Source organism: Miniopterus schreibersii (assembly GCF_964146895.1).
Source record: "Miniopterus schreibersii genome assembly, chromosome: 1".
Lineage (NCBI taxonomy): Eukaryota > Metazoa > Chordata > Mammalia > Chiroptera > Miniopteridae > Miniopterus > Miniopterus schreibersii.
Window position 1 is genome coordinate 200,833,024 of NC_138101.1, and position 20,250 is coordinate 200,853,273.

Sequence of the window (20,250 nt, forward strand, 5' to 3'; positions counted from 1 at the left end):
CCCTTCTGGCAGTTGGGCAGGGAAGGGGGTGGTGATGTCCTGACTCAGGCATTTGACAGTAGGATACAAACCCATGTAAACTTGAAAGGGATGTATCGAGCAGGCACCTGCAGCTTGACTGCCCCCCTTCTGGGGTGACCAGGGAGGGGTGTCCATCAGCTTTGCTGGGTGATAAACTTGGTATTTGGAGGGAGCTCACAAAGATCCAGCTGCCCATGTGTGTGGTTTTCTCTTGTCTGTGTTTTATTTTACAATAAAATAGAAAAGCCAAAAACCTGCCATTCTGTTCTAATTATGAAAATTAAGATTTCTTAACTGAAAAGCCCATCCGTATATCACACAGAACGGTCCTTGGTGCTAGTTTAATGATGCGCCGTTGTAGTTTCATTTGTTCTGAGTGAGTGAAGAGTCACTGGTGTTTGAGGAGAGGTGCGAATGAATGTGCCTCATCTCGGGAGGGGTTGGTGTGCACTTTTCCAGGTCCCTGATGCTTCATTTTACTCACATTGCGGAGCAGGGCCTTTGTGGAGTTTTCCCGGAACCCGACAGAGAGGTTTACGGTTCTCCCTGCGGTGTACATGGCGGCTAAGATGTCTCAGCTCAAAGTTCCCCTGGAGCTCAGCGTGCACTCTGCAGAGGAGATCGAAGGCCGGGTGCAGGGAGGCGCTGTCTCAAAGCTCAGGAGCACAAGGTATTTGCAGAGGGAGGTGGGCAGGACCCTGCATTCTCAATATTTTTAAATGACTAACCTCACTTAAGCTCCCGCTAAAAGCACCGGCCGTGAAGCCAGGTAGCTCTGCCTTTGAATCCCGATTTTGTCTCCTGGTCGTGTGTACTCGGCACGTTCCTCGACCTCTCTGAACCTCAGAGCTTTTCGTCTTTCCCCCCGTTTCACTGGATACATCACTGTGTGAGTGGAAGGCGTAGGCATGAGGTGTGGTTTACCTGTGAAGGGATTTTCACAGAGGCCCACTAGCATCCCTCCTCCCAGATGGGTACAGGGGGGAGAGAAGAAAAACAACCTCCTCGTGACAGACCTCGGGACTTACTGTTAACACCTGTCCCGCCTGCCGCGTGGCGGCGTTAGCGCAGTCACCTTGCTGTGTGTAGGTTCCGAGGATGTAGGATCTGTAGCTGGGCCTTTGTATCTTCTGAGCACCTTCCCCCCTCCTCTCCCCCGCCTTCGATAACCACAAGTCTGATCTCTCTCTACAAGTTTGTTTTTGTGGGTCTTTTTGTTTTAGGTCTCACTTAGCGTAGTGCCTTCAAGGGCCATCACATTGTCATGATGATAAGATTTCCTCGTGTTTTTGTGGCTGAATAACATACGTCACAACTTCTGTACCTGTTCATTCTCTGTCGACCGCCACTTAAGTTGTTTCTGAGCCTTGACTGTGGTGAATATGGGGGTGCAGATATGTTTCAAGTTAGTGCTCTCATTCCCTTTGGCTAAATACCCAGAAGAGGGGTTGTTGGGTCGTATGGTAGCTCTGTTTTTAAGTTTTTGAGGACCTTCCATACTGTTTCCACAGTGGCTGCACCGGTTGGCAGTCCCTCAGCAGTGCGTGAGGGCCCCTGTTCTCCGCGTGCTCAGCAGCTCTCGCCTGCTGTCGTGATGATGCAGTTCTGACAGGGGTGACGTGGTAGCTCACGTGATTTTGTCTGCACTTCCTGATGACTGCTGATGCTGAGCACCTGCTCACGTATCCGGTGACCTTTGGGGAAATGTCTGTGCAGGTCCTCTGCCCATTTTTTAGTTGTTTACTCTTTTGTTTCTGAGCCACCTCTGTGTAATAAATACGGTGTCAAGGGGATTAATAGGGCTGCTGAGGGGGTTTCGGGAACTCATTTATGTAATGTCCAGTTGAGACAGTAGGGGTTCAATCTAAGGTTAGTTTCCTTTTTCTCTCCTTACAGCCCTCCATTTCCTCTTTCTGAGCAAAGTGGGGTGTTCTCTGCTCTCAGCAGACAGACAGTGGACAGGGTGGAGGACCTCGGAGCACCTGGTCACTTACCCCCACAGGCTAGCCCTTCCCTGTGAGTGGCCTTTCCATGCCCTGTTGGAGGAGGGGCGGGGCTGCCGCTGGGTCTGGTGGCTGCACTGTGGCACTCACTGCTTGGCAGCTGCCATTAAGCATGTGGATTTTCTTCTCTTGGACCAAATTAAATCTCCCGTCAGCATTGTTACAGATCACTTCGCATTGGGGCCAAGTCCTCACGGTGTGTGTGTAGGAACCCTCCATCATTTCCTGTTTGAAAGTCTATTCCAGAGGAACTTGAGGACCTGGTGAGGGTGGTGTGTGCCGTGGAGCCCACCCAATTGGGGCTGTCTGGACTCAGAGTTGGGGTGTGTTAGGGTTTGGACCACAGAGAAGACCCGTCCAGCTGAGTGATTTCACCTGAGTTGCTCTTATTTAATAAGTAGGGGCTGAAAACTGGGAAGAGAGCTGGACCAGGAGGGATCTCTGCTGTAATTCTTCCTCCTCACATTAGAGTGAAAGCCTTAGGAAGGGAAAGTTGTTATCAGCAAACTTGTATTTCATGTTCTTGAACTTTACTGTCTTACTGGATGAGTGCTGTTTCCTGGGTGTATAGGAAACAGGTGTGTGTTTCCTGTAACGTTGGACCCGGCACGGATTCCTGTCATTTCCTAAAGGTCAGAGACACTCCCCTCTGAACCACATGTTAGCAGACATCACAGGCCCTGGATTTAGAATCTACACCCTCGAGATAGAGATTCTGTAAGCTATATCCCTGCAGGGCATGTGACTCCGGTGCAGACCTCTCCAGGCCACGCAGGAAGCCAGCAGGAACTCCAGTTTGAGAGGGGTCAGATTGGTTGTCTCTGGCCTGTGCATTTAATTAGCGTGTTCCTGTCTTTTTTTTTTATTCTTCACCTGAGGATATTTTTCCCATTGCTTTTCAGAGAGAGTGGGAGGGAGAGAGAGAGAGACATTGGTGTGTGAGAGACACAGTGATTGGTTACCTCCTACACATGCCCTAACCAGGGCCGGGGATCAAGCCTGCCACCAAGGTACATGCATTCGGCTGGAATCAAACCTGGGACCCTTTAGTCTGCGGGCTGATGCTCTAACCACTGAGACAAACCGGCCAGCATGTTCCTGTCTTGTAGAGACAGTGGGCTTGTTCCTGCAGTACCTTCATATATCAGTGTGTTTTCTTTGTAACACTTGGCATTTATTGTCTGTTTTCAAAACTCCCGTTGAACAGAGTGAATGTGGATTTCCAGAAGCAGACAGTGGACCCCGTCCAGGTGTCCTTTAACACGGCAGACAGGTCCCGGGTGGTGTCAGATCTCTTCCTGACGATTGACATCACAGAGGTAGGGGTCGCTGGAGCTCTGCTCCTTCTGGAATTGTCACGTGATACACACACACACAGTGTGCACCATAGTCATCGGGGGGTGGGGGTGGTAAACCAAAACGTGGCTGGGACACAAAATGAAACACAAATATTCTTTCTAGATTCAAAGTTGAATTGAATTTTTAAAGTGTTAGATTCATTTAAAACCCTAAAAGTCAGTTTAGTCACAAGCTGCATGTAAAAATATTAATTGGCATAATGGAATATGCCTGTAAAATGGAGTCTGTCAGCGTCAGCACCGGCACCATTGCTCTGTAGGGTGTGAGATAAAATTTAAGTTGAAGTACAGGCGCTTCCTGGTGAGGCTGTAGCTGCACTTCATGGGGAGATGCCACATGGAAACTTGGCTTCAGGACAGCCAGGACCCCAGCAGTTATAGTCCTGGCAGTTGGATGGCCACCGTGGGCGGGGCTGCCCGGCGGGCCCTCTCCCTGGGACAGCCAAGCCCCTTTCCTCCCTGCCCATCGTGCTGTGGTGGTGGCGACGAGGCTCGCATCTCCAGGGCAGGGCCAGGGTGCACACGTCCTCACCTTGGCTGACCACAGAACCCCTTTCTCCTGCGCTGTTAGAACCCAGTGGTTCCTTGTGCGGCAGGGAGTATGGTTTGTGGGTGTTGGCCTGCAGTTGAACGGGTGGACTTCACCTTGCCGCGCCCTCCTCTCGTAGGTGGTTGAAGTGGGGCACTTCTGGGGGTACAGGATCGACGAGAAGAACGCAGTGGTTCTGAAGAAGCTCACTGCTGAGATAAACCACCTGAAGCTGGTGCCCCTGGCCGTCCACCCGCACCCAGACCTGGTCTGCCTGGCACCTTTCGCCGACTCTGAGGAGCAGAGATACTTCAGGGCGCAGATCCTGTATGTGTCTGGGAGCTCTGCCGAGGTGCGCTCTACAGCCTCACTCGGGGCGGGGCACTCAGTCCACGCGGTCTTCTCTGGCTTCATGTGGAAATTAGATATAGACTAATCACAGTTAGCAAAGTGCTCTGGTAGGAAAGTTCCCCCCTCAGTGATATGTGGGTGAAGCTCAGGCCCCAGAGTCCTGCGATTGTGGAGCAGAGGAGATGACCACGTGGAATGAGGGGCAGGGCGCGGGGCAGGACATGGCCCCTGTCCCCGCACTAACGTTTGTGTGCTGCCTTCACTTTGTAGGTGTTTTTTGTGGACTATGGTAACAAATCTCATGTGCACCTGGATCTTTTAATGGAGATTCCCTGCCAGCTTCTCGAGCTTCCATTCCAGGTATGGGGGGCAGGCTCCTGTGCATGTTAAAGCCAAGGGGGGGGGGGGGAGACACTTCTTGGGTCACACCAGCCAAAGTGTGTTTCTGCTTTTTTCCAAAAATACGTTGCTGTAGATATATCTGCCAGTATTGTTTTGGGAGTGAGTTACAGTTTATGGAAAGTTTTACAGTTAGTAAAAGGTTTCTGGTCATGTTGAAACCAGACAGAACTTCGGTGGTCGGGAGACACATGACACACAGCCTCTGTCAGGGTGAAGACAATCATTCTGCACCTTCATTGATGCTGAAGCAAAAGCAAGTTCCTTCCCAGCAGCCCTCACTCAGTAATGATGCTTCATAGATTTGCTTGTTTTTTGAAATCCTCACCCAAGGATATTTTTTTTTCCAGTGCTTTAAAGAGAGTGGAAGGGGGAGAGAGAGAAACATTGATGTGAGAGAGACATCAATTGGTTGCCTTTTGCATGAGCCCTGACCAGGGCCTGGGATCGAGCCTGCAACCGAGGTACATGCCCTTGGCCATAATCGAACCTGGGACCCTTCAGTCCGCAGACTGACGCTCTAACCACTGAGCAAAACTGGCTAGGGCGTAGGTTTGGTTTTTTTAAATACATTTTTTAATTGACTTCAGAAAGAGGAAGGGAGAGAGGGAAAGAGAGAGAAACATCAGTGATGAGAGCCATTGATCAGCTGCCTCCTGCATGCCCTTGTTGGGGATCAAGCCACAACCAGGGCATGTCACCTGACCTGGAATTGAACTGTGACCTCCTGGTTCATAGGTTGATGCTCAGCCACTGAGCCATGCTGGTTTTTTTTTTGTTTTTTTTTTTATGTAATACTTTTTAATTGATTTTAGAAAGAGGAAGGGAGAGGGAAAGAGAAATAGCAACATTCATGAGAGAGAAATATTAATCGGCTGCCTTCTGCACACCCCCTACTGGGCATTGGCCCACAACCTTGACCAGGTATCCAACCGGCCATCTCCTGGTGTATGGGACCGGCTCAACTACTGAGCCACACCTGCTGGGCTACAGCTGGTTTATGATGCAAGCCCTGTGAAGACACAGGGCGGGCCCTTTGCTGTGGCCTGTTTATAGACTGGTTCTGCCCTCTGCCCGCAGGCTCTGGAGTTCAAGGTCTGTAGACTGCGCCCGTCTGCGCGGTCCCTGGTGTGCGGCGAGCACTGGAGCAGTGAAGCCAGCCGGCGCTTTGCCACCCTGGTCAGGGGCCGTGCACTGCTCGTCAAGGTCTTCTCTGTGGTGCACAGCGTCCTGCATGTGGACGTGTACCTGTCCTCGGGGCTGCAGGACTTCGTCAACGTCAGGGACGTGCTCATCGAGGAGGGCCACGCTGAGCTGGCGGAAGAGTGCTATGAGTCCCGGGTACTCAGAGGTCCCTGTTGCAGGGCGGATGTGTGTGCAGGCCTGGGAGGGTGCAGAAGGAGGGGGCATGTGCGTCCCTGTGTTAGGACCACAGGTGCCGTTTTCTGTCAGCTAGGTTTCTTTGAGACTAAGTTATGGTGACTGGGTGGTGTGTGTTGGTTTCCCATGGTTAACCTATTTTTTCTTCCTGGAATGGAAATTAGAAGAGAAGATGTTCTCTATTTGGGGAGTTTTTTCTTTTGCTAATCCTCACCTGAGGATATTTTCCCCCCAATGCTTTTTCAGAGAGAGTGGAAGGCAGGGAGGCAGGGAAGCAGGGAGAAAGAGAGAGAAACATTGATGTGAGAGGGACCCATTGACTGGTTGCTTCCTGCACACCCCCCTACTGGGGTTGGGGAGCGAACCCCCAACCCAGGTATGTGCCCTTGACCAGGAATTGAACCCGAGACCCTGGTGCTGCATGTGCTGGCGCTCTAATCACTGAACCACACTGACCAGGGCCTGAGGAGTGTATTTTAAATGGATTCCAAGATTTATCTTCTCAGTGTAAGCAATTAATAAAACATTTATTATGAGTATTTCAAACATTTAAGATGTCTTTCAACTCTTGCTTTTCAAATTGGTTCTGCAGCTGCTTCTCTTGGTCTGAGGGTTCAGAGGCCCCTGCTGTTGAAGGTGGGATTCAGAATCACAGTTCGTCCTGTGATTTCTGTGGGGGTGCTGGGGTGGGCAGATATGAGAGAGAGCTGCCAACTGTCATTTCCATCTGTGAAAAACACTTCCAGCCCTCGTAACATTCCCTGTGAAGCAAACATCTTATGTACAGAAAGCTCTTCAAAAAGTGTTTCTCACTCCTCAGTGCTCAGATGGTGGGAAGGTGGTGAGGCTAACGAGCCGAGCCCTTGTGAAGCGGTCTTACTACTTGTGTTTGAATTTAAAATGCATTTGATAAAGTTACCTCCTGACACCTAAGTTTGCCAGAGATCAGCTCGGGGAAGGTCATACATAAAACATACTTTGATTAGTTTGGAATAAAGGGATTTTAATACAGATTTTTCTTTTAGTAAAACAAACTTTCATTATTTTGTTCAGCAAAGCCATGAAGCTCTCAAGGGTCTCTTTTCCAAATCAGTAGAGCCTGGGACAGACATATGTGCACCGCCCCCCGTGAAGGACAGTGAGAGGCACCTTATCCGGGTCCTGCTGGACAGCTTCTCCTCCAATAAGCTTGGGGCCCCAAACCACAAGGTAAGACCTCAGCTCGCTCTGTGGACCTCTGTGCAGGGCACATGTGGGGCGTGGGCACTGCTGTTCTGCTCTTAGCACTGGGCCTTTCCTCATGAGGGAGCCTGGTGAGCAAGAGGAAAGCCTAGGGTTGGTTTGCTGTAGGGAAATACTTGGATTAGTCTTTTTTGAACCAACCTTTCCAAAGGCGAGCTGGCCTGTAGGGGGAAGGAACAGCACAGCTCTGGTTTCCTCCTGCCCACCTGTTTGGAGAGGGACTGGCTGGGCTGTCCTCTCCCTGTCTGTCAGGGACTCAGCTTCTCCTGCACCCCCGTGCTATGGCCTCTGCCCGCTCATCCCACAGGCTGGTCTCCTATAGCAGGAAGACGACTCGGACTGACACGGTTCCAGTGCCGCCTTTTGGGCACAGGCTCTGTGCCATGTAGTGAGTGAGGCCAGTGAGACCGTGGGTTCCAGAAAAGTCCTGTAAGGCAGTTTTCCCACCAAGGCTGTGACCAAAAGCTATGACAAAGACATAGCTTTTTCTTTTTTAAAATATGAGCTGACTTTTGGGCTTTTAAGTGTGTGTTAAGTGGTATCTTGCCCTGTGTAATGTTCTGTATGTTGTGTGTGTACAGGCGATACTTCATGGGCCTTTCAACCCTTATGAGCTGAAGTGTCATAGCTTGACGCGAATATCCAAATTCAGGTATGATTCACTTACGTTTTTCATGAAATTTTACTTTTGCTTCTGTGTTTACAGAGCTTGTCAGAAGCAAATCTCTTTCTAAAGTGTGGGCTCGTGTTGCCTTTTCTCACTGCTTCTGACTTCTCTCCCAGCTCAATCTGACCCCCCATCTGAAAGCCATTCTGTGTAAGATGTTTGAGTATCTTTCATCAAAGACTCTATGTTTTCTGTTAATATCATCATTGTTACTCATTCAGCAAACCTGGGGCTGCCTGCTGCATTCTGAGGACTGCACAGTGCAGTCAGTGTCCTCCCAAAACGACAGGTCTGGCATGAGGTTCTCAAGAGAAGGGTGGTTATACAGCAGGTTGATGAGGGCCTTGTGGGGCCACAAGCACTGTGAAAGAACTTGGCGGGGGGCACCCCTCAGGGAGGATTCCAGAGAATTCGAGGCCTCAGGACGGAGAGTCGCCTGAGGTGTGGGTGGGAGGAGGTGAGGGCCAGGTGGAAATGGTCCAGTGGCAGGGTTGGGCCTTCATGGGAGAGTCTGTACTAAGTGGAGGTGGGTGGAGGGTCCAGTGGGAAGCAGAGGGGCTGCAGAGCTGGTGCCAGGTGGGGGTGCCAGTGGGAATCCCTGCTGTGCACATTTCACTGTGGTCACTCTGGCTGCAAGGGAAACGCTGGCTTCTCACGCCTCGGACCAGCAGTGCAGGTGTCCCTGGGAGCTCATTAGACGTGCAGAGCTCCCTGCCTGGGCCTGCTGGCCGAGACCTGCATTTCCAAGCCGTCTCCAGGTGATCTGTGGCACTTTACAGTTTGCATTGGATTTAAAGGCAGAAGGGTCTCAGAAAGGAATACCCTTCAGAGGCTGGTCTCTGTCACCCAGGGTGGGAGCGTGTGGCTGCACTGAATCCAGGACAGACACTGAACCCACCACTCTCCCAGAGCTTGTGGGTGTGGCATCGACATGAGAATGGGGGGCGGGGGTGAAGAGGAGGTTGCCCTAGCTCAGCTGTGCAGGGCCTCTGCCAGAGGTGAAGGAGAGCTGGGTGGACCACTCAGAGTTTCCACGGCACATCCCTCTCTCGGGTGACCTGCCCCAGATGGAGGTGGTGGCCATCACAGCTTAGGAGAAGGGACAGAGTCTGGGGAAAAGTAGAGATTGGGGCGTTGTCAGCGCATGGGTGGTTCCTGAAGCCAGGGTGTGGTTGAGATCATGTGGGGGTGTGGGAGGGAGAAGGGGCAGCTGCAGGACTCGGGGTGAAGGGCTGGTGGTCGGGGGGCAAGGAGGTGCAGAGGACGTGGATGGCAGTGTTCGGCAGTGTTCATCTGTTGGTCACTGCCTTTGTGCGGGTGACCCTGTCTTTGGAGAGGACCCGTCACGGGACGGCACCCCATGAAGTGCAGGCAGCACCTGCAGCTCTGTGCGGCCTCCTTTCAGGCGCGTTTGGATCGAGAAGGAGAGCATCAACTCTGTGGCCATCAGCGACACCCCCGAGGACCTCCACCAGAGGGTGCTGGTGGCAGCTTCCCTCTCAGTGAACGCAACTGGTGAGCGGAGCTGTTGGCTCTCGCGTGCTCTTCTCTTCCCTCGCTGCTCAGTTAGGAGCACCGTCTGTCCTGAACTCATGGACAGGTGTATGTGTCCGGGCTGTTTTCTGAGTGATAGGCTGGGGCAGGTCTGAGAAAGGGAGCACTGGCCCCTTCCTGTCATGCAAGGCTGCGGACAGCAACTCCTCACTCTCATTCATTCCTTGTTTACTCACTCCCTGCACTTGGCTACAGAGAGGAACAGTCCGAGCTTGTGGTCCTGCACAGACCTGATAGCCTAACGGGGGAGGGAAGGAGGGAACAAGGAGAGGTCCCCCGAGACTGCGTGCAGGTTGAGCGTGTGACAGGAGTCTGTGGGGTGCAATGCGAGACAGCAGGGAGCACTCTGCTGCGGGGCGTCTGTGGGGCCAGGTCAGCGGAGTCTGGGCTGGAGGGGGAGTGACTCCACACAGTGTGATCACAGGCCTGTCTGCAGGGTCCACTATGCTGCTGAGGGAGACCTCCCTGCTGCCACACATCCCCGGCCTGCCAGCCCTGCTCAGCATGCTGTTTGCACCGGTGATGGAGCTCAGGTACCACAGGCTTCCCTAAGATGAAGACCAGGCGGGAGGAACGGGTGCCTCTTCTCCTCTTGGGGAGAAGGCAGTTGTCGAAAACCCGGCTGTGAGGCACCTGTTGCTTGTTGGTGCCCCTGTGCTGGTGGACTGAGGAGCCTTTGAGATCATGGGTGGTGCTGTGCCTGACCCAGGCAGAAAGCAGCTCAGGGGCCCGGGAAGATACACGCAGCATCACATGGGAGCTTGAGTGAAACAGGGCACAGGAGACGGGGGGGAGCCAGGAGCGAGGCTCAGACGCCACGGCGATGCCACGCTGTGGTTGCTTAGTGGGCTTGAGAGTGGCTCTAAGTTTTCAGCAGGAAACCTGACCAGTGCATCTCAGGGTAGTGACTGTGAGGCAAGAAGACAGACCCCTTGCCCACTGTCGCTCCTTTGGTGCCCAGATCCACAGGACCTTGTAGAGGCTGCAGTGAGAACATTGGTGCTGAGCCCAGCTCTGCGCATGCATTTCCTGTGGGGCAGCACTGATCTGCTCTGGCGGAGAGGTGGGGGCCAGAAAGGGAATCAGGTCTGGTCGTGAGGAGCCCACATTCTGGGGGCCAAGACGAAGTGACTGCGACAGACACGGGCGTGGGGCCTGGTGCGTGCGAGGGGCTGTGGGCTGGTGAAGGGCCCTTCCTCTGACCCACTCTTTCCCAGGTGGGTTTGGGGTTGTGGGCAGGAGGAGCTCTGCCTCTTCCTCAAGTTGGGTGAAGGTGGCTAAAGGGACCCTGCTATTGGCTCGGTCCTGTCTGCCATGGCGCCTGCTCAGAATTTACTGTGCAGTCTCAAATGTTTAGTGCTTTTTTCAGTTTTAAAAATAATTATGTGTATTTTTCCCCCACTAAAATATATGTGCTGTTTAGAAAAATCTGGAAAAAGCTGAATGGGGAAAAAATGAACATGACCTTTTTTAAACATTTGGTATGTTTGTTAGACATTCAGTGTGTTTGCTTTCAGAGCTCTTATGGGCATTCACTTTACTTTGTTTTTAGGTTTGGTTTGGACGTTTCTTACATTGATGTTGTCATACTACTTCCTTTCCCACAAATACAAGCATTTTCATTCTTACGCCATCTTTGTAAATATTCATTTGATTGCATCACGTGACACACGGGCTTTTGTAAACAGTGTCCTTGTCTCTGACCTGCTCTTGTCCCACAGTCGGGGACAGGGCGCTGGTGCCCGGAGGGGTGAGTGTGTGGCAGACGGGGATACGGCTGGTGCTCTGTGAGTTGTGTAGTGGTTTCAGGATGGGAAGGTGCTAGACCCCTCTCCATGCTGGGAGTACGTGAGCCTGTCCTCCAGGAGTCTTGCCCAGAATACAGCCTTGGAGAGACTCAAAGGTGGGGGAGACCACATGATAGAAATATTCCTACGCCATCTTACCTGCCGCAGTGAGAACCAGGACTCTGGATAATGGATTAGTAAAAATATCTAACTTATAACTATATGTACTCTGTTATATCTGGTGTAAAAACTGGGTAAGAAAATGCAACCATGAAACTGGTTGCTGTGCCTGGGCTGTAGGGTGTAGGATGGGCTCACTGGTGAGTTCCATTAACGTTGAGGCAGTCATCACCAACTTGAAATACTAACTTCCTCATACGTCTCATTTAGGGTTGACGGGGACGGGAAATGCTACACAGGAGTCCTGTGTGGTTTGGGGTGGAACCCCACCACAGGGGCACCCATTCTGCCGGAGCATGACATGGAGCTTGCCTTCGACGTTCAGTTCAGCGTGGAGGATGTTGTGGAGGTGAGGCCGCATGTTCCTCTCTGGCAGCGGGTCTTGCTCACTCATCATGTTCTACTTGGACACCACGTAATGACGAGTGCAGTGTCTGCCATGGAGCTTTAGCCACAGCGTGGCCCTTGGAGCTGGAGGTGTCCATGTCTCTCGCCTGCCTGTGTTACCGAGCTCTGCTGTGCCAGGACCTGCGCCCTGGATTCTTGTCAGGGTCTCCTGGCACAGGAAGCTTTCCTGGGTGACAGATTGAACCCCAGGCGCTGTGAGTCTGTCCCAGTCTCCTTCCAAGGCAGGCTGAGATTCAGGTTAAGACAGAGGAGTAGGAAATGTGTTTAATTAAACAGTAAAAATCTTTCTTTCTGATTTTTAATTTTCCTTTTGTTGGTGTTAAGTTATGACAATGGTTATTGATGTGACTCGTGTTGTGTTAATACTCTGCTCCAAGACCATATGGATGGAAGCCGAGAGCTCCAAGAGTTTCTGAATGACTTAAACATGGAGTGAATCAGTTATAGTCGAGCCACATGAGTATTTCTGTTGCCGTTTGCAGATCAATATTCTCAGGGCCTCTATTAACAAGCTGGTGTGTGATGGGCCAAATGGGTCTCGGTACCTTGGGCCAGAGAGAATCGCGCAGTTACAGGACAGTGTTCGCCAGAAACTCCTGGGGTGAGTGCTGTGACGTGGGCTCCTCCCCTCCCCTCAGCCTTCTAGCTGTCGGGACCCTGTTTCAAGTTGTGGGGGACGTGGTAGACTGATGGTTGAAGTGGCTCCAGGTCCTGAGGCAGTGTCCAGGAGGTGCTTGGTGTCAGCACCAGCTGCTGTGGAGTAGTCACCTATAACCTGTGTTTCAGCAGGACCCGAGCAGGAGCTGGGGAGGACCCTCACGTGGGGTAATTTGAGAAAAATGGAACAGAGGGACCCTTTCAAGGAGTGCGGGCAGGGCATGGGAGCAACCAGGGTTACCGTGCCTACTGTCATCAGCGGGTCCCTAAGGGACCAGGGGAGGGAGAGACCTGCAGGCTGAGTGTTTGCCTCTGTAGAGCCTCCCCCGGGGAAGGAGGTCGGGGATGAGCATCCTGACCACCTCCTCACCACTGGCTGGACCCCCATGGCCAAACCCCACTGGATTCTGAGGGCGCGAGGCACCATTGGAGCAGCCATGAGCCTTCAGCCTGGGTGACATACAGGAGGTGGGAGTGGGTGGTGGGGAGGGGCAAGCAGGCTTCCCCCAGGCCCGTGCTCCTGCCTTACGCAGCTTCCCTCTCACAGCTCCCAGGCTGGTGGCAGGTCCCTCGGGCTGAGACGGCGTCCTGAGCTGCTGGGGCTTGGGTTGTGCACCAGCAGGGGGTGTCTGATCTCATTTGGGTGGATTTCTCCTAGTTGTATAAGCCCTTTAAAGGGTAGTCAGTGTACGGAGCTGTCTTAGCAGTTGTGGGAAAGGTTGATTTTAGTTTTGTCTCCTCACTTTTCTTCATGTGCATGCTTCTGCATAAACGTGGTTTTGACATTTAACACCTCAAAGGTGAAGGTGACCTGTTAGGTGCACGGGTCACGTCCGTGTGTCTGCACAGAGTGAACGGGCGCAAGCCTGGCACCTGGGCAGAACTGGTGGTGTCCCTACTGGTCATGGCTGCCCAGAGCTAACTCAGGAGGGGCACCCGCACGTGGTGGAGGGACCTGGGGGGTGGGTTGGCCTTGGAGACCTGCCCATGACCTGGCGGTCCTGCTCCAAATGCCAGTGGTTAGAATGTCCTCTGGTCACAACTGGACTGCATTCTGACCTTTTATTTACTTTTTTAAAAAAAATACATCTTTATTGATTTCAGAGAGAGAAAGTGAGACAAGAGAGAGAAATATTAGTGATTAGAGAGAGTCATTGATCGGCTGCCTCCTGCATGCCCCCTACTGGGGATCGAGCCTGCAACCCGGGCATGTGCCCTGACCAGGAATCGAACCCCGATCTCCTGGATCCTAGGTCGATGCTCAACTGCTGAGCCACGCCAGTTGGGCTACACTTTTAAACTCAGTGTAGTTACAGTTCTGAGGGACGGTGCACAGGATTAACTTTTCTTAGGAAAATTACAGTGGTGTTTCAGTTACTAACACAGCATTAGGTGACTTAATTCTCTTTTTTAACTTTTAGTTTGTTCTGTCAGTTGAAACCGAGAGAGAGAATTGTCCCTAAGTGGCCTGAGAAGCCGTATGAGTGGAACCAGGTGAGTGAATCGTGGGACGTGTTGTGAGCAGCTGGCCACCAGCAGCCCCAGGGAAACAGACCACTTGGGAGCTCTGCACAGGGTCTGGAGGATGCTGGGAGCAGGCAGGGCTGTAGGCAAGGGGCCTCTGCTGGGTAATGAGGACGGCACAGGTCACAGACCTGCAGCCTTTCTGGATGGGACACTCCGGGTGGTGCCCCAGGGAGCACCAGGCCCCGGTCTCGCCCTGGGGCTCTGGGTGAAACAGGAAGTCCGGGCCATGTTGGGGTACACTGGCTGTCATCTCTGTACACTGGCTCGCGCTATCATAGCCACAGTCCTTCCATGGGGCTCACCAGCAGACATTTTTTTTTCTCATAATCTTAGAGACTGGGAGTTGGAAATGAGGGTGCCAGTGTGGTCAGGCTCTGGTAAGGACTCTGCTCCTGGCAGTGGACGGCCACTGTTGTGCTCTGTGGCAGGGAGAGAGCTCTGGTCTCTTCCTCTTCTTATATGGGCCCTCACCCCGTCCTGGGGTCCCACCTGCACAACCTTGTCCAGCCCTGGTCACCTCCTGGCATCATCTGGTTGGGTTCAGGGCTTTGGCAAGTGAACCTGGGGCCCAGCTCAGCTGGCAGCCTTGCGGACTGGGCAGAGCCCACTCTGGCACCTTGGCATCTCCTATTTGCAAGGTTAGAAAATGGAATAAAATGTGGTTTCAGGGAAAGGAACCAGGGAGGAATTTTAAGCTTTAATTTTGGAGCTGGATGTCTTGATAAAGCAGCTGACCAGTCCCTCATCCTCTGGCAAGTTAATGAGGAGTGTCTCCCATCCGAGTCCTCTGACCTGCCTTCTCTCCGCATGCCCTCAGCTGGTCTCCCTCAGCAGAGCCCTTGGGAACAGTCCCCTTGCTCAAGCCAGTTCTGCTGTGACAGGGCTCTGTGGGTGACCCGGGCAGGGCCCAGCCACCTCCTTCAGGCTCCCAGTGTGAAGCTCAGCAGAGTTTCATTTTGAGCTTGTTCAACATTTTAGAAAACATACTGCTTTGTGTGCCTGTAATGAAGTCACTGTCATGTCTCCACGTAAGGAAGGTGTGCGGGTTCCCGAGTAAGTGAATTTGAAGATGGATGATCACATCTATAGGGTTGACTGTCGTCAGAGTAGAGAGCGCTCTGTAAACATTTTTTGGAAAAATCCAGGACTATTTCATGTTACCTTTCATGTCTTACTCCTCCGTCCTGTTTTACTTTATGCCGATGCCGAGCCTGACAGGTCCTTTTGTGCCCACAGGTGGACCCAAAGCTGGTCATGGAGCAGGCGGACCGGGAGGGCGGCCGAGGGAAGAACACCTTCCTGTACCAGCTGCACAGACTGATCGTGCTCAGCTCCTAGCTGCCGGCCCCACGGCAGCCGAGGGGCAAAGCCGGCTGCACACACGCCGTGTCCACGCTGCACTGAGGCGTCTCCGCCCGGCTCCTTCTCTTCACAGTTGGTGGACAGTGGACTTTCTGTTCGGTGGGAAGGGTGGGAAACCTCACCTTCTGTAGAAACAAAGTCACTGTGGGAGACGTTGGGGAATAGTCCTGAAAGACGCACTCGGACAAAGAGCCGTATTTTGCTTTAAACTGGCTAAGGGAAAGCTCGGTGCCCGCATGCTCCTGTTCTGTTCCTTATGGTGATTTTGCCCCTGCCCCTCTCCCACTCTACCACATGGCAGAAGCTGTTTCTCAAAACCATGTGGAATTTTCTGGTTCCTTTTCCATGAGGGAAAATATCTAATTTTGGTAAAAGTAACTTTAGTTTGTATGTTTTAGGTTTTTATTTAAATTACAATTCTTAGTCCACATTTTGGAGATCAGAGATTACCTGGCAACAAGTATATCTATTAAGACAATAAAAGCATTAGACTAAATTTCTGTTTCTGACAGTTTTTAATCAGGAGAGAGAAGTGTATTTTATCCTTAAAAAGTCCAGATTTTTAAAACCAATAAAGGATTATAGATTTTTTATTTTTATTTATTTTTAAAAATATGTCTGTATTGATTTCAGAGAGAGGAAGGGAGAGAGAGAGGGGAATCGTACCAATGACCTCTTGGTTCATAGGTCGACGCTCCTAGACTTTTTTTAAAAGTCAGCTCCTGTTGGAAGAACGGAGCCCTGTAACCATGGTGATGAGAGAGGCATGCTGGTTCTTACCTGTGGGGGTGCAGGGTGGGGGTGGTGGTGGGGGACACAGCAAGGATCTGGGAGGGCAGGAGGGAGGGTCAGAACCGCACTGTCAGTGGAAGCTTGTGAGGAAACACGAGAGGCGCACGTGTTTGGTCATCAGCAAGGGGTTGTGACCAGGACTTTCAGTAAACAGGGTTTTTGTAAACAGGCCAACGATGCCTGAGGGTTCCTGGCAGCATCGTGGTCTGTCAGTATCCCCATCGTGACCCTCTGACCCTGTCTTACTGCTTCTGGGCCCATCTCTGAGGGGGGACCTGGGTGGTGGGCGCCCCCGCCTCGGACAGGAGGTGCTCTGCTACCAAGATAGCAGCACACCGTCCTTCGAGATGCCCAGGGAGCCAACATGGTGGTCACCTGGAGGCTAAGTCCCTGCCCGCCCTTCCAGAAGGAAGCAGGATGGGTGACCCCGTGTCTTCTGCAGGAGTGTGAGTAGTGGTCAGAGGGGTCAGCGGGGGGCCAGCTTGGGACAGTCCTGGGCAGCCAGCATTCTGCTGGGCTGTTTTTCTTTTCTGTGTGACAGTGATGTAATGTGCTTTACTATTTGTCGTTAGTCTTCACCTGAGGATTAGGTCTTCCATTGCTTTTCAGAGAGAGTGGGAGGAGAGAGAAACATCGATGTGAGAGAGACATCGATGGGTTGCCTCCTGCACGTTCCCCGACTGGTGGCAGGAATCGAACCTGCAACCAGGTATGTGCCCTTAACTGGGAATCGAACCTGCAGCCCTTCCGTGTGGGGCCGACTCTCTAGCCACTGAGCCACACTGGCCAGGGCACGATGGGTGTTCTTTGGAGTTTCCTTAAACGAGGGTGCACTTTTGGAGACCCGAAATTAGAAACTGCCTGTCATTGCTTACATAACATTTTCTTCCTTAAATCGCCTTTCAGAGTGAGCTCCTTATACTTGGGTTTCAGTAAACCAATTCCAGTGTAGGGAGCCGCCTTTTCCTCATAAATGGGTATGTCAGGGACAGTGACACGCTGCCACCTGCCTACTTCTCAGGATTGCGGGTTTCTCCCACAGCAGGACTGAAAGCTTCCCTCACGTTAGCTCACGAACGATTAATAGTACCTTATAATAATAATACCTTATAAGTGAAAAAAGCTGGAAATATCGACGAGAAATTTAGACAAAGCAGGACTTCCAATGCTGGGGAAGCATTTTATAAAATATGATTTTATTGATTTTAAAGAGGAAGGGAAGAGGGGGAGAGAGGAACATCAGTAATGGGAGAGTCACTTCCCGGCTGCCTCCTGTGCACCCCTGATGGGATCGAGCCCACAGCCCAGATACATGCCCTGACCGGGAGTCATACCACGACTTCCTGGTTCACAGGTTGACGCTCAACCACTGAGCGCACTGGCCTGTCCAGAAGCATTTTTATAAACAGTTTGGAGAATCGTTACATACGTGTGTTGTGTGTGTGTTATTGGTTGTTTAGGTTTATTCTGGAGTAACTTTCGGTTTAACAAAACTAGGGGACATCAGCAGGGCTCCCTGGGTCCCCTCCTTTTCTGTAGAGCTCTAAACTGGAGGTTCTTTCTCTGTTTTCAAGTTGTTCAACATCTAATTTGCGTACAGCTCTGAGTCCTGGTTCATTGGATTCTGATGAACCCGCACTCAGTGCAGCCGCCTCTGTAGGTGACTTCCATCACCACAGCAGTTCCGCCCATGGTCTCATCCCTGTCACCGTGGCCTCCTCCTGCTTGTCGTACAAGTTCGTGGACGTGGAATCCTGCAGCACGTGCTCCTCCGTGGCAGGTGGCCTTTGCGCAACACGGGGTTTTCAATCTTCATTCTTCCTCCTACTGATGGACAGCGACTTGTTTCCAGTTTGGGCCCATTGTGGACAAAGCTGCCATGAACAAGTCTATAGACAGACGTTTTCTTTTCTCCTGGGTCACATACCCGAGAGGTGGGATTACTGGTCCTCAGGTGAGTGCTGCTCTAGTTTTCTAGGACACTGGCACGTTTTCCAGAGGGACTGCAGCACTCACACCCCGGCTGGTTGGAGCCTTAGCCTCTCGCTCCCAGCCGCCTTCCTGCCGGACCTGCACACGGCTGCTTTCCGGGGTGCAGTGCCAGGCTGTGCCAGCAGGGGCACTAGAGGGCACTGCCGCGGGGAGGGACAGCGGGCTCCTGCTGCCTTCTGCCCTCTGCCCTCTGCCCATCTGGGGCAGCCTCCTGCCCCCCAGCCCCAGCCCCGCACCTCCCCAGTCAGTGCTGAGTTGTAGGAGCTCTTTGTTCATTCGGGACACGGGTCCTCTGCCAGATCTGTTTGGTGAATGTTTTTCCCTAGTGGGTCTTGCCTGTTCATTTTACTGCAGTAAAAACACAGAGTTTACCATCTCAGCCATTTTTAAGTGTTGTGTATATTCACGTTGCTGTGAGATGGTCTCCAGGACTCCGCCCGATAGCACCCCCTCTTGCCCTCCCCAGCCCCCGGCTCCCACGTGGACCTTCTGGCTCGGACTTTGCATACTCTAGGTCCCTCATATAAATAGAATTAAACAGGAGCTGTCGTTTCGTGACTGGCTTATTTCACTCAGCATGGTGTCCTCAGGGTTCATCCTTGTGGCAGCGTGTGACAGGCTTTCTGAGGCCAAATACTATCCCACTGTGTGGACACAGAGCACGTTTTTGTTTTCCCACTCATCCTTCAAGGGCGTGGGGGCTGCCACCTCTCGGCCCTTGTGAGTAGTGCTGCTGCCAGCCTGGGGTTTCAGCACGTCCTCAGGGCCCTGCTTCCAGTTATGTTGGGTACATCCCAGAAGTGGGGTTGCTGGGTCATAGGGTAGATCTATTTTTTAAAAAAATATGTGCTTATTGATCTCAGAGAGGAAGGGAGAGGGAGGGAGAGAGCAGCATCGGTGATGAGAGTCATGGATCAGCTGCCTCCTGCACACCCGACTGGGGATGGAGCCCTGACCGGGAATTGAACTGTGACCTCCGGGTTCATAGGTCAACACTCAACCACTGAGCCACACCGGCTGAGCTAGGGTAGATCTATTTTTAGTTTTATTGAGGAGCCTCCACGCTTCATAGAGGGTCACCAGTTTATAACTCCGCCTACAGTACACACGATTCCCATTGTCCACATCGTCGCCAGCACAGTTTTCTGGGGGGGTTTTGGTGGGTTTTTTGCTAGTAGCCTCCTCACAGGTGTGAGGCGATGAGCTTGGTGCATTGGGTTTGCATTTCTCCGACGGTTAGTGACGTTGAGGACCCTCTCATAAGCTTTGTTGGGACGTCGCGTATAATCTTTGGAGAAATGTCTGAGTCCTTCGCCAGTTTTTTAGTTTTTGTTTAACCCTCACCTGATATTTTTCCCATTGCTTTTCAGAGAGAGCGGAGGGGGAGAGAGACATTGATGTGAGAGAGACATCAATTGGTTGCCTCCTGCACCCACTGGGACCCAGGCAACCGAGGTACGTGCCCTTGGTCAGAATCGAACCCAGACCCTCCTGGGTCGACACTAACCACTGAATCAAACAGGCCAGGGCAAGTTACTTGTTTTTTGTTGTTGTTGAGTTGTAGGAGTTCCTGTATTCCTGGTACGGCCGCTTTATCAGGTACGCGATTGGCAATATTCTCTCTCATTCCACAGGGTGCCTTTTCACTCTTGATTGTGGCCTTTGATGCACAAAACTTTTAAAGCTGATGTCCCATTTGTCTGTTTTTGCTTACTTTGCCTGTGCTTTGGGTGTCCATGGAATAACTCCTTGCCAAGCCCAGTGTCATGAAGAGTGGTTCAGAGAACACTGTAGGCTTAGGGAGCCGGGAGCAAGTGCAGTGGGAGCAGAGCAGGAGACCACGGCGCCTGACCCGAAACCTGGTGGGCTTGGCTAGCACACCCCTGGGGAAGCTGCTGTTAGGGTAGCGCCAGAGTCCCCTGTCTCCTGGGTTCAGGGGTGGCTCCCCAGAGGGAGAATTGGGCACGTGGGAAAGCTACCTGCCCACAGCCGGGGCCAGGCCGGGGCTAGGACCCTGGGGAGGAGCCCGAGGGCAGACAGG

At 52.2% G+C, this 20,250-nt stretch overlaps 1 protein-coding gene across 1 annotated transcript in view; it reads left to right on the forward strand.

The window, feature by feature from the left end:
* TDRD9 (tudor domain containing 9) overlaps positions 1-15,917 on the forward strand; it is a gene marked incomplete at its 5' end in the record, with an annotated part of 58,063 nt that extends 42,146 nt beyond the window's left edge. Inside the window, 13 exons of the mRNA XM_081137532.1 lie at positions 518-691; positions 3,232-3,343; positions 4,051-4,263; positions 4,533-4,622; positions 5,742-6,002; positions 7,095-7,250; positions 7,865-7,935; positions 9,356-9,465; positions 9,941-10,037; positions 11,682-11,820; positions 12,362-12,480; positions 13,958-14,030; positions 15,300-15,917. Of these exons, the coding sequence (XP_080993658.1) occupies positions 518-691; positions 3,232-3,343; positions 4,051-4,263; positions 4,533-4,622; positions 5,742-6,002; positions 7,095-7,250; positions 7,865-7,935; positions 9,356-9,465; positions 9,941-10,037; positions 11,682-11,820; positions 12,362-12,480; positions 13,958-14,030; positions 15,300-15,401 (1,717 nt within the window). The 3' untranslated portion in view covers positions 15,402-15,917. The remainder of the gene's footprint in view (positions 1-517; positions 692-3,231; positions 3,344-4,050; positions 4,264-4,532; positions 4,623-5,741; positions 6,003-7,094; positions 7,251-7,864; positions 7,936-9,355; positions 9,466-9,940; positions 10,038-11,681; positions 11,821-12,361; positions 12,481-13,957; positions 14,031-15,299) is intronic.
* Between the last annotated feature and the right edge of the window lie 4,333 nt (positions 15,918-20,250).